The sequence below is a fragment of the Falco peregrinus genome, chromosome 4, assembly GCF_023634155.1.
Source record: "Falco peregrinus isolate bFalPer1 chromosome 4, bFalPer1.pri, whole genome shotgun sequence".
NCBI lineage: Eukaryota > Metazoa > Chordata > Aves > Falconiformes > Falconidae > Falco > Falco peregrinus.
The window spans coordinates 27905580-27920050 of record NC_073724.1 but is presented as its reverse complement, the minus strand read 5'-3'; the positions used below and the strand labels follow the sequence as shown (position 1 = coordinate 27920050).

Here is a 14471-nt window from a genome sequence, read left to right as displayed (position 1 = left end):
CAGAGTTTGGATGATTTTATGTTAGTTACTAACCTACTATTTCAAGCAATGGTTCTCTGTGGCCCAAAGCCACATTCTTCTTCTGATACCCTTCTTCCAGCTCCATGGTCCGTTGGTGTGGCTGCAGACAAGCCTGACTGCTCAGACTAGGAGGAATCCATCTTGCTAAGGAGGCTTACATCATGCTGAATTTGATTCAAAGGAGCAATAATATGCTCAAAATGCTTGTCTGAATAAAATGATGAGAATTATATAATTGGCTAAACAACCTAGAGTTTTATCTGAGCACAAGCTTTACGGCAGCATCAAGTGAAATGGGAGGCTACTAAACTTAACCAAGAGTAATTTCTATTCGAGCAAATAATTTACTGCCTCATTTTATAATCGTAGTTTCTGCTTAAGAAAATCAAGGCCCTTCAGAACTGGAAGGTGGTAGATGGGTTGGGTTAATGAGGCACAAACTGGATGAACATTATTTTTCCTCCTTAACTAGAGCTGTGAAGAATGAAGACTTCCCTTCTATGGGAAACCTGGCTTTCCTCTTGAAATTCGGTTTGATTCTGTGTCAGGGTTTGTCAGGGTTCCGCTGAGAAATAATGTTTCCTGTCAAAGTCAAACACGAGCTTCAGGGCTCACAGTGGCTCAGGCAATTTTTTCATACATACTTGACATTGGCCACCATTGCCACTGAGAAATTCAGCATTTTGTATTGGCTTAAGCAAAGGATAGTGCAATTGCATATTTGGTACAAATGCAGAGTTTCTTAAATCAGGAAACAAATCCTGAACTAAGACCGGCTTAAAAGTAATGCAGCAGAAATCTTAAGTTACAGTCTGGATCTGGCTTTCTGACTTGGTTCAAAAGCGTGGCTGCAGCAAGCATTTGTGCTCAGGGGAGCAGGACTGAGGGATGGATGGGACAAATCTGCTGCTGGGCTCAAATGATTGTTTCTTTTGACTGTAGTCCTGCCTTCTGCCAACTTCAGCTGTCCGTAAGACAGTGGCCTTACTGAAAACTGCTCAGCATATGATGTCAGCAAATACACAAATTATCTTGTGTAATGGATGAAATGGAAGGAATATCTATCCATTTCTCAGGCATCTCACAGCCCTGCAGCTGTTGTCTGCTGGTGATACAGACCATGCTTAATAATACAGAAGCACAACCCTGAGCTGTGATGCAGGGAAGGGAAACCCTCCAAAAGCTCTGGCCCCAGGCACCTTTCGTGGCAATTTCAGTCTCCCTGCCATAAGAGAAAATAAAAGCTCTGGCCTTCCTACTTGCCCCACATCTGCAGATCCTACACTCCTGCAAGTGTTTGCCAAGCCTGGGTGTTTTTCCAATTATCCCAAGACTAACAGCAAACTTGCCACATGGGTGTTCTACCTGGTGAATGGTTGTCTTCAGGGTTTGGAGATCAAAGCCTTTCAGGGTTTATGGTCTTCTGTCATATCCATGGGAAAGATTGTGCTGCACACCACAGAGCTAGGTCCACTGGTTTAGGATAGATCTCTAAGCAGATTGTTCCACTGCTCAGACCAACCTCCTTGTCCAACTGATGCATCTGCTCCAGTCCAGTGGACTACATAAAGGGCTGCCACCATGCTACACAGGGTTTTGTGAAATTCCAAGCCAAAATACCCATATGGAACAACTCAGGTGAAGAAAAAAAAGTATTTTCTGCACACAAAAGTATCATTGGAAAATAAGAAGCTTCCTCAGGTCTGAAAAATCAGGTTGGCTAAGAAAGCAGAATGCTTTGCATTACATGCTGACTTAAAGACAAAATAGGTAGAAATATAGTTTAGATAAGCTTTAGTTCAATGAACAAATGTTTACAAAAAGCTGGCAGCAACTGTGAGAAACGTAAAATAAATTAGTCAAGGAGCACAGAAAGGTAAAGCAAGGAATAATGGCATGAAATTCACCACAGCAAAAAGTAGTCTATATTGGTGCTTTGCTTGGATAGATTCATTAATCCTTATTCAACAGATGAACTGGCAGGACTATGCACCAAGGTTATACTAGCTAGCCTTCATCTGAAATAATGCTATCAAAGATTTTTACTTCTAGGAGGACAAAAATTCCTCTGAACACCAAAACACAAGTATGACCTAGTTTACTTTGTCCAAGTACTGCCAAACAGAAAGCCTCTTTCAGCTGCTGACAGTACCAGCGTGCTAAGGCAAAGACCCTATCCTGAATAAGCTAAATCCCATCACAAGAAAAAAATCTGCTGGGATGAAATGCGATTAGATGATTTTGGTATGCCTGTCCTATCAGCTCTATTACTTACTTGCACATGTGCCATCTGGCATAAGCATGTACCCGTTGAGACAATAGCACTTGTAGCTGCCATGTGTATTCATACATCTGTGTTCACAGGGACGTGGTTTCAGTCCACATTCATTCAGATCTGCAGAAGTCATTGGAATGAAGTAAGTGCTGGGTTTGTATACATATATTCATACATATAGGTGGATAACATTGCCTAATGCCTTGAATTCCCCACAGTAAAATCCCCTGGATTGAAAATGAGCCAGCCCCTTGCAAGATGGGAGTTTAGCAGACCATCTGCCTGAAAAGACTGCTAGCAAAACTAACATACACAGTCTTGACACCTGGAAAACTAATGCAAGCTCTGGACACATCTGGCAGCTAGTGAGGAAGTGGTGAAGGGGTAGGGAGAAAATTGCATAGTCTTTTCCGGGAGTTATTTTTCCAGATTTCTCTGGTTCTAGCTGGAGATTCTAGCCCTCCAGTTGACCTCTGTATTAGAAAGGCAAAAGCATGAGACTAAGAACAGCAAATCAGCTTGAGATAAAGCAAAACAGATATTTTTTTTTTTCTAAACTACACATTGGCACCAAGGTTATCAGTAGCGGAAATGAAATGTGATATATGACACGAATTATTTGATTTCAAGAATAGAAGGACAAATCTCAAAAATCTCAAAATCCCAAGAATAAAAGCATCCTAAATCCTTCTCAAAATCCAGGATTTAAAGGCTTTTCTGAAACTAAATTAATTTCAAATTCCCAATAGATATCCTTCACAGGAAGAAAACTAGAATTCTAAAGTTTTATTTGTGTGATATAGGCAGAGAAGTGTTGACAATGGTATTGGTCCTATGACAAGGGGACAGTATCTGTGCTTGTGACTTCTGTGAACTGACACCTCTACTTCTAGTAATTTGAAATCTGATTAGTACGCAGACAGAACCCATTAACAGAATACACAGGCATATGCAGCCTGTTCAACATGTGTTTAAAGGCACATATGACCAGTAATATAGTTTCAGTAAAGATGCAACTCTCCAAGCAAACACTGAGCTTGTGCAGCTCCACTTCTAATGGGAGAAGCATCTGTTCTCATGTCTATGTGCCCTGTGGACCACAGAAAAAATTCCAGACCATTCAAAGCATAACCTTTGGGGGGGTTATACATGTGCAGAAGTGCTTGTTACAGCTCAGCCCAGGGAAGAAAAAGAGGGTTTCATTCTATTATTAAACTTAGGGCCTGTTTGAAAAAGGACAACCTATCAGGCTGCAAATCACACGGGATTTTTGTGCTACTGTGGCTCCACTAAATAACCAAGACTCTCTTAACAAAGAAACTAGAGAGCAAACTAGGGAACAAGAGTTATTCCACTTAGACCATACATTTTCAAAAGTGCTTAGCTGCACATATCTTACACAATGCACAGTAATGCACACATAGCATACACAGCTCTAAAAGAGAACCTATGAAGATAAGGCTAATTTAGCTCAGACTTGGTGGCAGACTAATACAGTCCCCTTATCTCTGTTATTTTAGTTAGCTCATGGTTGAGCTTGCTCAGCAGGGCATTCTGCTGTAAGGACAAACCAAGGCTATATCTGCCAGTAAGTTAAAAGTGGCTCTGAGCATTCCTGGCTGCTGGAACATGACCACCTATATGGCTATACTATTGAAATAGCTCTGGGACATTTGTGGCCTGTGCCAGCTACCACTTTGCTAAAAAATTCCTGGCCATGCTTCAGAAGGTAGAACAGCCCAGGGACCTAACAGGCAATTTGCATATGTAGGTTTGCCCGGTGCTTCCCCCAAGCCTCAGATGCTGAATCTATTGCATGTGCACAGAACTGATCTGCTTGCCTACAGAAGGCATATTGAATGCAGCTGCAGTTATTGCAAAGGAAACACCCAAAAGCTGGGGGCTTCTCTGTTGCCTTTTGGTAACTTTTAAGCTGCCAAATAATTTTTGAGCTTAAACTTCCAGGTTTAAAGGCTGGAGTTGTAAGTGATTCCTTCATATCTATTACACACAACCACGGCTGCTGTTTCACTTTCCTGTCTAGTCATACTGAGGAATTGACTTCTTCCCCTGTGAGCAACATCAGAAGCGCGAAAGATAGTGTCCCAAAATACATAACACTATAGATTTATAGTACAGTCTGAAAGATATTGTATAACAAGTGGATTGTTTTGACTCTGAAAAATGTGTCTTTAGTATGTCGATGCAATGTTTTCAAGCAAAGGCTGCAGGTGCTTAGGAAGGTAGCAAGGATAGACTCATCCATTTGCATGGCCTTTATGTCATGCTTCCCTCACAGCACCTGCAGCTCACTCATCTGCACTGCAGTAGGATGGTCTCTCCACACACTGTGAACTGCTCCTTTCATCTGATCCAACACAGGGGTCTTGTATATTGGAACAGGGGAAAAAAAAAAAGCTGAGTTGTCACCACTGTGTTAGCTGAAATATTTTCATATCTAATTGCAGTTTATGGAGGGAAAGTGGTGCATTCAAGGTTTCTGAATATGCAGTTCTAAAGACTCCCATGTCTGGTTCCCAGAATTACCAATCAGCATGTGCAAACAGATGGCATTGGCCCAGACAACTGAGAAATTACACATCTAGCACGTAACTGCATGTCCTTCTGATGTGAAGGTTAGTTAAGAAAGTAACATGGGTTGCTAGTTAGGAAAATAACATGGGTTCTGGATTTGACTTCCCTCTTTTCTAATAATTTCCTATATAATCTGTCGATGCCTTAATCCTCTGATTATAAACATGTCAGTTTGCCCTTGTCATCAGCCCACAGGAGATGCATGTTATACGTTCAAACTTCTGTATGCTGAAGAAGGCTTCGAGCTTGCCGGGGATGTTAGAGATCCAAAAGCCTTAAACTCTAACCTCTTCTATGTAAACGAGAAAATATTTTGTTTTACTATTTTGGAAGATGACACAATCCATAGTACAAGATAAGGAGACAGAATATCAACAGTCTGCTTTCTGGAGTAATATCCCCATGTGCACAAACCTTGATTACAGGTTTTCCCTGTAAATCCAGGGAAACATTTGCATTTGTTTGGTCCCACGCACTCGCCATACTTGCAGCCATGTCCACAGATTGCTGGCGGAGTCAGGCAGAGAAAGCAGAGAGAAAAAGAAAAAAAGTTAGAAATACTATAATTGAGAACTTTTGTCCTGCTTACTTGCCTAAAAACTTGTTGCACAAGTTCCACATTCTCTGTACCTCTCCCTCTAGTTTGGGAACGGTACCTACTGCTAAACACTTTAGTTCTGCTTAAAAAATGTGACACTAGCACAGATTACACGAGTGCGTGCTTTTCCAGGTTTGTAAAGACCTGAAAAAGAAGAGACTCCTTTTAGCTCTCTTCCTCATGTTTTTCTGCAATGCTTATGATTACATTTAGTTTCGTACTCTTGCCTTTTTCCTATTTTGAAGAAGCCTATGTGAGAAGCAGCTAACCAGAGCTTAACTTGCTATGCTTGGCATCTGGAGTAGGAAAGAGGCAACAGCACTCCTGCAGCCAAAGGAGACACACTACCATAGTTTTCCAGTCTTTATCTTCTCAGCTACAGCTGAGGAATGTGTCCATCTCATGGTGGAACATTCAGAGCACATCTGTCAAATGATCAGGCAACCTTCCTTCCCACATATCCCACTAGTATAATTACATTAGGTTTACAATGATTTGGGAGGGCTATACTTAGCATGGAGACATTAAAAAGTAAAAATTTTCTAACTCTCATCCCTCTGGATTATTAGTCAGAAATTAAATGCTGACTTTTATAAGGCTTACAGCTCCTAAAGTCAGTGTGATTGTCAACATGAGGGTTATTCAGGAAAGCAGATCAAACATGCATTTAGACCAGGACTAGCTGTGGAAAAACAGTGAAAGAGTATGCGCCAGGATGCGCATCTTGCTACCTTGTGTAATTAAAGCTGCTATGCAAACTACAGGAAATAGGAGTGTCACAGTGTTAGTAACTATATAGTAAAATTCAAAATTAAAATTCATACTTCTAAATTCAAGTATCTTCCATACATATAAAGATTGATTCAGATGAACTGATTCACCAGCTTTGCAGATTAAGGCATTTTTCAACACTACCTCTATCCCTGAATGCAGCGTGACATACTGCAAGACCAGCTGAGTATTAGCACTGAAATAGGGAACACCACTGCATCTGAATTTACAGTGCAGAATTACATTATAGTTGGCTTAAAAAAATCTGCTAAAGATGAAACGTAGAAGTTAATGAAAACTGTACTTTAGTACAAAAGCAACCTATTGCTTTAAAACAAGACAACCTATTCCACTGGCTGATCAAAGTTACATTTACCAGTTGTCCCTCCAGGCACTCATTTGCATCAAAAATAAGGTGCTATTAAGCAATGCGGAAATATTAATAAAGGCATTAATCACTTTTCCTTTTTTAAACTGATATGCTATATATACAGAACAGAGACATTTTGGCATCTTTCCCTTTTAGATACAAGTAGGTTGATTTTCAGCAATTAATAACCCTAATCCTCTACTCAAATTCACTGGATATACAATGCCAAACTCTCTGGGACAACAGGTGCAACATCTGAAAAAGATTCCTAGAACATCCATTTTATGATTTTGTTGTGTTTTGCCCAAGTACAGCTACAGAGAGATTCCACATCACCTTCTCCTTGGGATCTGTAGAGCTTTTGTAAATTCGAAGTGTCTTAAGAGGCATCGACTTTTCACTAAGCCAACCATCCACAGACCAGAATGCTGGCCAGCTACCTGAGCTCAAGTCAGGAGCACTTATTGCTTAAGTTTTATTTATATTTTTAGAAAGTTAAAACCTCCTGGTTCTCAGAGGCTGTGTACTCTGAAGATAAAGGATACCAACTGATAGAAAACCATTTTAGAGGTCTGTATGTAGCATTAGAAAACACTGCATTTTTGGCACTTACTTGACAGCTGTAACAATACAGGCACTGACCAGGGCTGTGCAGGAGGTTAGAACAGATGGTCCCTTCTGGACCTAAGAATTTTTGAATGTGTTTTTTATGGCTTGGTGTTATTTACCCAAAGGTCTGCTTTTTTGAGGAGATGGTCTCTCAAACATGTTTTAGTCACTCTCTCACAGAGTTAAGAGATTTCACTCCTCAGAAAGTTTATTTCTGTAACTTCTGGCAGACATATATGAAATCCCTTTATTAGTACCAAGTACACCGCCATGGAGAGGAAACAAGCATAAAGTGTTAATGTTACCTTCACAGTGGCCCTTGTTGTTCTTTTTCCAGCCATAACAGCAATCCAACCTAGAACCATAGCGACACACCCCAGGCTGTCTCACAGCCACCAGCTGCCCAGGAGCTCTTGAGCTGTGTAAGGAAGGATAAATACTAGCTCCAACAGGCAAACGCACTTTGCTTCGTATACTCCTTTGTACATTTCCCTTATGTTTTATCCACCGTCAGGCATTTTCCTTTCACTGAACCTAGGGAAGTGTTCCTAGACAGGGATGCAAAGTTGCATGTGGTTGGAGAAACAGGGAAGATGGGAAAGTTTCAGCTGCAATAAATTAACTGTGCAACATAAATCCTTTCTAATGAGAAACATGGCAAAGGCAAAAAATACAGCCAAGTCCCCTACTACAATGACTCATTTTTAGTATCAGTTAAGTCAATGGGGCTGCTCCAGCTTGTGTCACTTGAAGAATCTGGATGGAATATATGATGCCATACCTGACAGAAGTACTGCTTTGGATGATGAAATACCGATTCTACAGAAAAGCAGCTTTCTGAACACCAGTCAGCCCCATAAAAGCTAGTGACTTACACAATCAATTTGCATGTATGAGCCTGCAAGTCCTACGCATTCTGGTTGTACTGGTCTCCCTGACCATACAAATTAACATTAAGTCTGCCAATAAGCCCAGGGGGTTCAAAGTCACTGTGCAGATCAGTAGCTGCAAGAGTTGGAAAACCTGCAATGTTAGTTGCCAAAACTATAAATATGATGGAAATCCACAACTGTGTAAGTCTTCTAGACCTACTCTATGCTGCAAGGGGTGCTGTGACTCTAGTTCTCTTCTCCCTCTGTTTGCTGTTACTTAAAATCTTCATTACCACATGTCTGTCCCCTTTATGAAATTCTCTTCTTTATCAAAAATCCTCTGTCCTCACTGCTTTTCCAGGCCATAATTTAAAATACACTTTCTTCAAAGAGTCAAAAGTGGTGTTTCTGACACAGAAAATACCTTATCTGTGAGAGCTCTGTAGTGAGTGATTCGGGGTATTGAGGAGGGCAATAAGCAACAACAAACATCCCCCTGGTGGCGGGAAAAAAAAAATGGAAAAAATGTCAACAGCCCAGGCACTTTCACATTTTTTAGTCTGATGCACAATAAAGGCATTGCTTTATCACCTTACAGCAGTGCTTCACACATATGCTCCCATGCTTATCTGTAAGGGTTGCACTCATACTGGAACAGATACCGCAAACATCACTAAGGCAAAGTAGTAAAATAAGTATGCGCATACACTTCAAAGATACAAGATGGTCCTTCAGAGTTTTCTTCAGTAGCAGAACCATTGGAAAGAGAAGAGAGTTCACAAGGAACACATAAGCTCATCTATCTGAGATACCCTGAACGAAGAGATGGTTCTTATGTCACCTGGCAAGTAAAAAAGACTTCAGCGTTGAAATAAATTTTTCTGAAGTCACTCAGCCTTTCTCATTTACCCAGTGATGCAGTTTACAGAAGTACAAATACCCTGTCTTCAGGCAGCAGAAAAAGCGTATTGAACAGCTATGATTTCTGTATGTGCGTCTATTAGAAATCAGCATCCTCCCTCTGGGTTTATACACAGTAAAACAACCTTTTTCTGTTTTGTTCATTCAAATGCTCTTGGTTTCCATCACCTGCAAGTATACAAATTAAAGAACATGTTCTGCTTGCATGCTAGGAAGTGCCCTTGAATTCACGTTGATAGTAAATGTATATTCTGCTTACATCCCAGAAAGTCCCCTTGAACACAGCTGGATAGTGCTATGACTCCCCTTGAAGGTTAAAATGCCTAAAGCTTGGAGGAAGCAGGATCTCATTACTTTCCAGAAGGTGCTCAATTTCACAGGAAGACAAACTCATTCAGTGATGTTTTATTTAATAATTCACTTCAAAATCAAATGAAAATGTCTTTACAAATTATATAATATCTCACAAGATTTCAGTACAAACATCTTAAAACATTATTGAAATGTTCCATAAAACTGCAAATAAAATGAACATAGCTGAACTTTTTAGATATTGTTCTGACTTCCACAACAAGCACCAAGTGAAAGTCCGTCTTCGGCAGTGGGAAAGCTCAACTAGGTCATTGAGAGTCCTCCTTGATCCCAAAATCTGGGAGGAAAACCAGTTTTACCAGGCTAGTCCCTCCGAACCATGAAGAACCACCAGCCACCAGCTCAGTTATTGCTGTCAGGAGTTCAGCATTTTGTGCAAAAGAAAGAACTTTAGAAAAAGATCCTTTCAGGCAGATTCTTTCTGGGTGAATGTCACAAGGACCCTCTTGGACACTGGGGGAGAAGTAATGCAGACCAGAGGCACAGGATGCTTTTGATCTCTCCCTATATGATATTCATGTAGGATTTCACAGCAAGTACCTAGAGGCCTAAGTGAGATTGCTGTGCTTGTGACTGTCTGCTCAGAGTGCAAAAAATTCCTGGCCTTGAAGGACCTGCAGCCTAAATATGTGACTGAAGAAGAAAGGCAAGAGAAGATAGACTGTGCAGGTCAGTGGCAAAAGTGGTCTCTACATTTCTAGTGAAGAACTCTGTCCTCTGAGGGTCAGCAGCTTACAGCACTGCTGCCAAAGGCACCAAGTGGCAGACTGAGCCATCCAGGGTGCACAGGCAGGAGAGAAATAACCAACTTCATGTGGCTGTGACATTGCTAACACCAGCAGGATGGCATTTAGCAAAAAACATTGAAGACGTTCTTTGATGAAGACGAAGAACAAGAACTTCTACAGTAAGCTGAGGCTGCCTTACTTGATGAAACAGAATGAAAGAGCTGGCTGTATTGGCTGTCACAACACCACTGTGAGCCACTAACACCATTATAAAGTAAGTGGGACTCCCGGGTGTTTCAGGTAAAATTCCAGGAAAGCTGTATTGCTGCTTTATCAGGCTGTATTGTGTACAGTTCTTAACGTCCATGGCAAAGAAATATGAAATATGTATTGTATCTATGATGATAAAACATATGAAGAATGACCTGTTTTGCAGAGGATGAGAAGAACTTGGCTTCACTTGAACAAACCAAAAGCTGAGAGGGGATCTGATTGCTTCCTACTGCACGTCAGGCAACTCCAAAAGAGAGAAAGAAGAACTTGTTAAAAGAAAGGCCAATTTATATCCATTTGCTCTTGCACTACTTACTGTCCATTAATAGTCTGAGGGGGATACGAGAGTATGAACGCAGTAAGAGGTCTTGAAGAGCATTGAAGAACCAGAAGAACAACTCCTATCTAATTTTAAGATACACTGTCTCTTTTGCAAGTTGAGAAGGATCTAATGTTTCCTGCAATGATAGAAACATAGGCATTAATGAAGTTATGTCCCATTTATTCACCTGCTGCTGAAAAAACTTGTTCCTCTCTGGAGTAACATGAATTATGAATTCTATCCCAAAAGAAGTTGGACCATTTCACAGCAAAACATTCAGATACTGGCCAGGACCAGGTACGTATATGACTGTACCTACACTGGCATAAGCAGCAGACAAAATAAATTGGGAGTGTCATGTGAGGACAGACTTGAACTACTACATGCAGTACCTTTGACTTCTTGCAGTTTGATATCTTAAAAGAAAGCATGTATTTACAGTAAAACATTTAGAAAGTTCACCTGCTCCACTGACCAACTGACTAGGTAGACTTCAGCGAAGCGAGGTTGACTGATAGGGTAGGACTGATATCCCCAATAGCTTAAATACACAAAAAACGGCAAAGGAAAATATTACAAGTATAGTATAACAGGTGATAGAGGGGGAATAAAGCACACCTGAATGTTGGAACTTGCTTGTCCAGGAGAATCTCCCTGCCACCCCCTACCCCTCCTTCTTGTTGTTTCATTCTATAAAATAAGAAAACAGGTTTACATTGCATAATTTTCTCAAAATTAGTTCATGACATAGGCCAAATCCAACTACTAAAAATATCTGTATACCAATGGGCAGTCAAAAATTTTGAATATAGTAACTGAGCTGATAGCTGTGCTGGACTGTAATCCTCACTAGCAGCCATTTTACCAATAATGGTTAAAATAAAAGAAGGAAAAATCCCAGAGGTGAAAAAAGTTACTTGTCATGTTCTAATCAGTGAGCATGAGCAGCATAAGCCCTGCTTGAACTGAGTTATGTGACAGCAGCAGCTGCAGAGGATGACTAAGAAAGTCTTCAAAAGCCTGATTTAACCAGGTAGATAACAAAGTCAGGTATGGTTTGAGTTAATACATCTGTTTATTTTCAGATCCCATTAATATTCTGTATTTTACCAAGGTTTTCTTTGGGAAGGAACATTTATGAGCTTTTACTTTTTTTTTTTTCCTTCAGGATACAGCTGCTAAATAGATTTGGTGCACTGTTTCCACAAGATCTCTACAGGACACTTTTGGTCTGCTCTTGCACATACAATAGCTGCCTGCTCTTGGGGGTGGGACAGAGGGGGGAAGATCTGTTATATTATTAGCAGCTTCCAGTTAACTTCAAAGGCAGGATATTATCTTTAATTTCCCTCTAAAAATTTTCTGGACATTGCTACTAGCAAAAACCAGCTAGCACCAAACCTAAAATTTTGATCAACTGGTATATTCAGAAGGACAAAAAGCTGGTTTCTCACAACTTAGCAATTTGAAAGAAATACAGTAAAATTTTTTTTTAATGTGTCATGCAGGGATCCATTTACCACTTTGCCAAACGAAAGCAAGGGTTTTTTTTGGTGGTGGTGGTTGGTTTTTTTGGTTTTGTTTGGTTTTACAGAAGTTTATTTGAAGAGTGACTTCTTTCTACAGGAAAGTTCACCTATAGTCATATTAAATAAAACCAGAAATGTGTCACCTGTTATCTTTTAATAACTTTGCCTTAGCTATCCCTTCAGCCAGTTTCAGGCAACAGGCAACGTAACAACAGCCCTGCTTTACTGAGAGACCCTCCCAAAACACCAAATGACATTTAGCTTGGACTTGCAAAAGTTCCTCTGTAAGGCTTCATGTGCCCACCAGACTCCTTAAAGGAAGTGCTCAGAGCAGAAAGGTTACATGTCTAGGTATGAAAGCTACACTTCTAAGAGATAAAGTTAACCATAATTAATTCAGTCTTTCAAAACCGATTCCAATTCTTACTATTTCCTGTTCCTTCTCCCCGGCTAATTAGAGCAGATAGTATTTTCTTTGTCCTCTTTGAGTCCCTTGCCATCTAACACTTCCAACACGATGTTTGAAAATCTCTTCTTTCCCCATCCTCCCAACGGACAAGGCAGAGTAACGATCTTGGTAGAAAAGAGGGATACCACCACCATCATCCAACACCACCTTGGACAAGCTAGGCTGCAGAGCAATCAGACTTAGGTATGCTGTAGGTTTCCCATCGCTTTCCCGACTTCCTGGGAAATGTCATTTTTACTGAACACGCCACTCTCGGCTTCAGCTAACTCCAGGCTGTACTTTCTTCTGGAGAGAGATAACGCTCTTATTTTGTGGCTTTACACCTTTCAAAGTCTTTGAAGGGCAAATACACAACATCAAGAAAACTAACATCAGCATTCAAGCAGAGCTCTGCTTTAAGAGCAGATGTATTTTCTGCAGGAGCAGGTCTGGAGTCCATTAACTCCTCCCGAGGACCTGTCCGCTGGCCAGCCCGCGTGCACGGGCACAGCACGCCGCCGCTTGCTGGGGATACAAACATTCCCGTTCACAAATCTGCTACTAAACAAATAAGCCACACGCCACCTTGAAGGCTTCATCCCCAGTTGCTGCAAAGTCTCCTGCCAGCTACTCCCTCGCCGCAGCGCTGGCGGCGTTCTCTTTGCTTCTGGAGAACTGGGAAGGGGAAGGCTGGGGTGCCTTGCTCCGGAGCAAGTGGCTTTATTTACCCTCTCTCGAAATCTCGTTCCGTTTCTGGGGCGAACCTGTCTCTGCAGAACCGCGCAGGCACGGCGGGCTGACGACAAAGCCTCTGTCTATACAAACAAGGCAGAGACAGCGCAGCTCACGCCGTTCCGTACGCGGCGCGGCTGTTCTCACCGCCGGGATCGGCCCCGCTGCGCTGAGGGGACCGCTGCTCCCCGAGTAAGGCAGCCCCGCAGCTTCCGCGTGCCTACGTGAGGGGAAGCGGCGGGCGAGCCCCCGGCGAGCGGCGCTCGGCACGGCGGGGCCGGGCGCCCGCAGCCGCCTCACACGGCGCTGCGCCGAGCGGCACCGGGGCCCCGCCGCCGCCGCCGCCGGGGCGAGCTCAGCGGAGGGACTCGCCGACACCCGCACCTGCGGGCGAGCACGGCAGCCGCCGGCACGGCGGGGAGCGCACGCCGCCGCCCGGCCCGGCCACCCGCGGAGCCGCCGGCCGAGGATCGGGACCCAGCCCCGGCCCCGGCCGGACCCCGCGCCGCAGCGGGGCTGCGGTCCCCGGGCACCCTCCCCGCCCCGCCGTCCCCGCTCACCTGCCCGCGGCGGCCAGCGCGGCGGCGAGGAGGGCGGCGAGGAGGGCGGCCCCGGACGCCGGCACCATCGCCCGGCCGCGGGGAGGGGGGCCCGGCCCGGCCCCGCGGCGGTGAGGCGACGGCTGGCGGGCCCGCGGCGGCGGGCGGGCGGTGCGTAGGGCGGGCGGGCGGCGGGACGGGGCCGTATAACCGGGAGGGGTGGGGCAGGGCGGGGCGGGGCGGGGCGGGTCCGCCTCCAGCCGCGCGCGCTGTGCGTGTCCCGCGCTCTGGGGACGGGACGGGGCGGGCAGCGACCCCCGGCGGGGCAGGCGGCTTCGCGGGACGGGGCGGCGGAGGGGAAGGGGCGCCCCGCGGATGCGGGCATGGAGCCTCGGCGGTGCCCCCCGGCGAAAGCCATCCCGGCGAGCGGTGCGGCCCCCCAGCCCCTCCCCAGAGCAGGCGCGGCCGCTGCTGTCGGCTTATTCCCTGCATCTGC

The 14471-nt window shown here is 43.7% G+C and overlaps 1 protein-coding gene across 1 annotated transcript in view; it reads right to left on the bottom strand.

Moving 5' to 3' along the window:
• EGFL6 (EGF like domain multiple 6) overlaps nucleotides 1-14123 on the bottom strand; it is a 44102-nt gene extending 29979 nt beyond the window's left edge. The window contains exons 1-4 of the mRNA XM_055803334.1: nucleotides 13997-14123; nucleotides 7545-7657; nucleotides 5306-5398; nucleotides 2297-2416 (exon numbers count right to left, since the gene is read on the bottom strand). Of these exons, the coding sequence (XP_055659309.1) occupies nucleotides 2297-2416; nucleotides 5306-5398; nucleotides 7545-7657; nucleotides 13997-14064 (394 nt within the window). The 5' untranslated portion in view covers nucleotides 14065-14123. The remainder of the gene's footprint in view (nucleotides 1-2296; nucleotides 2417-5305; nucleotides 5399-7544; nucleotides 7658-13996) is intronic.
• Nucleotides 14124-14471: the final 348 nt, after the last annotated feature.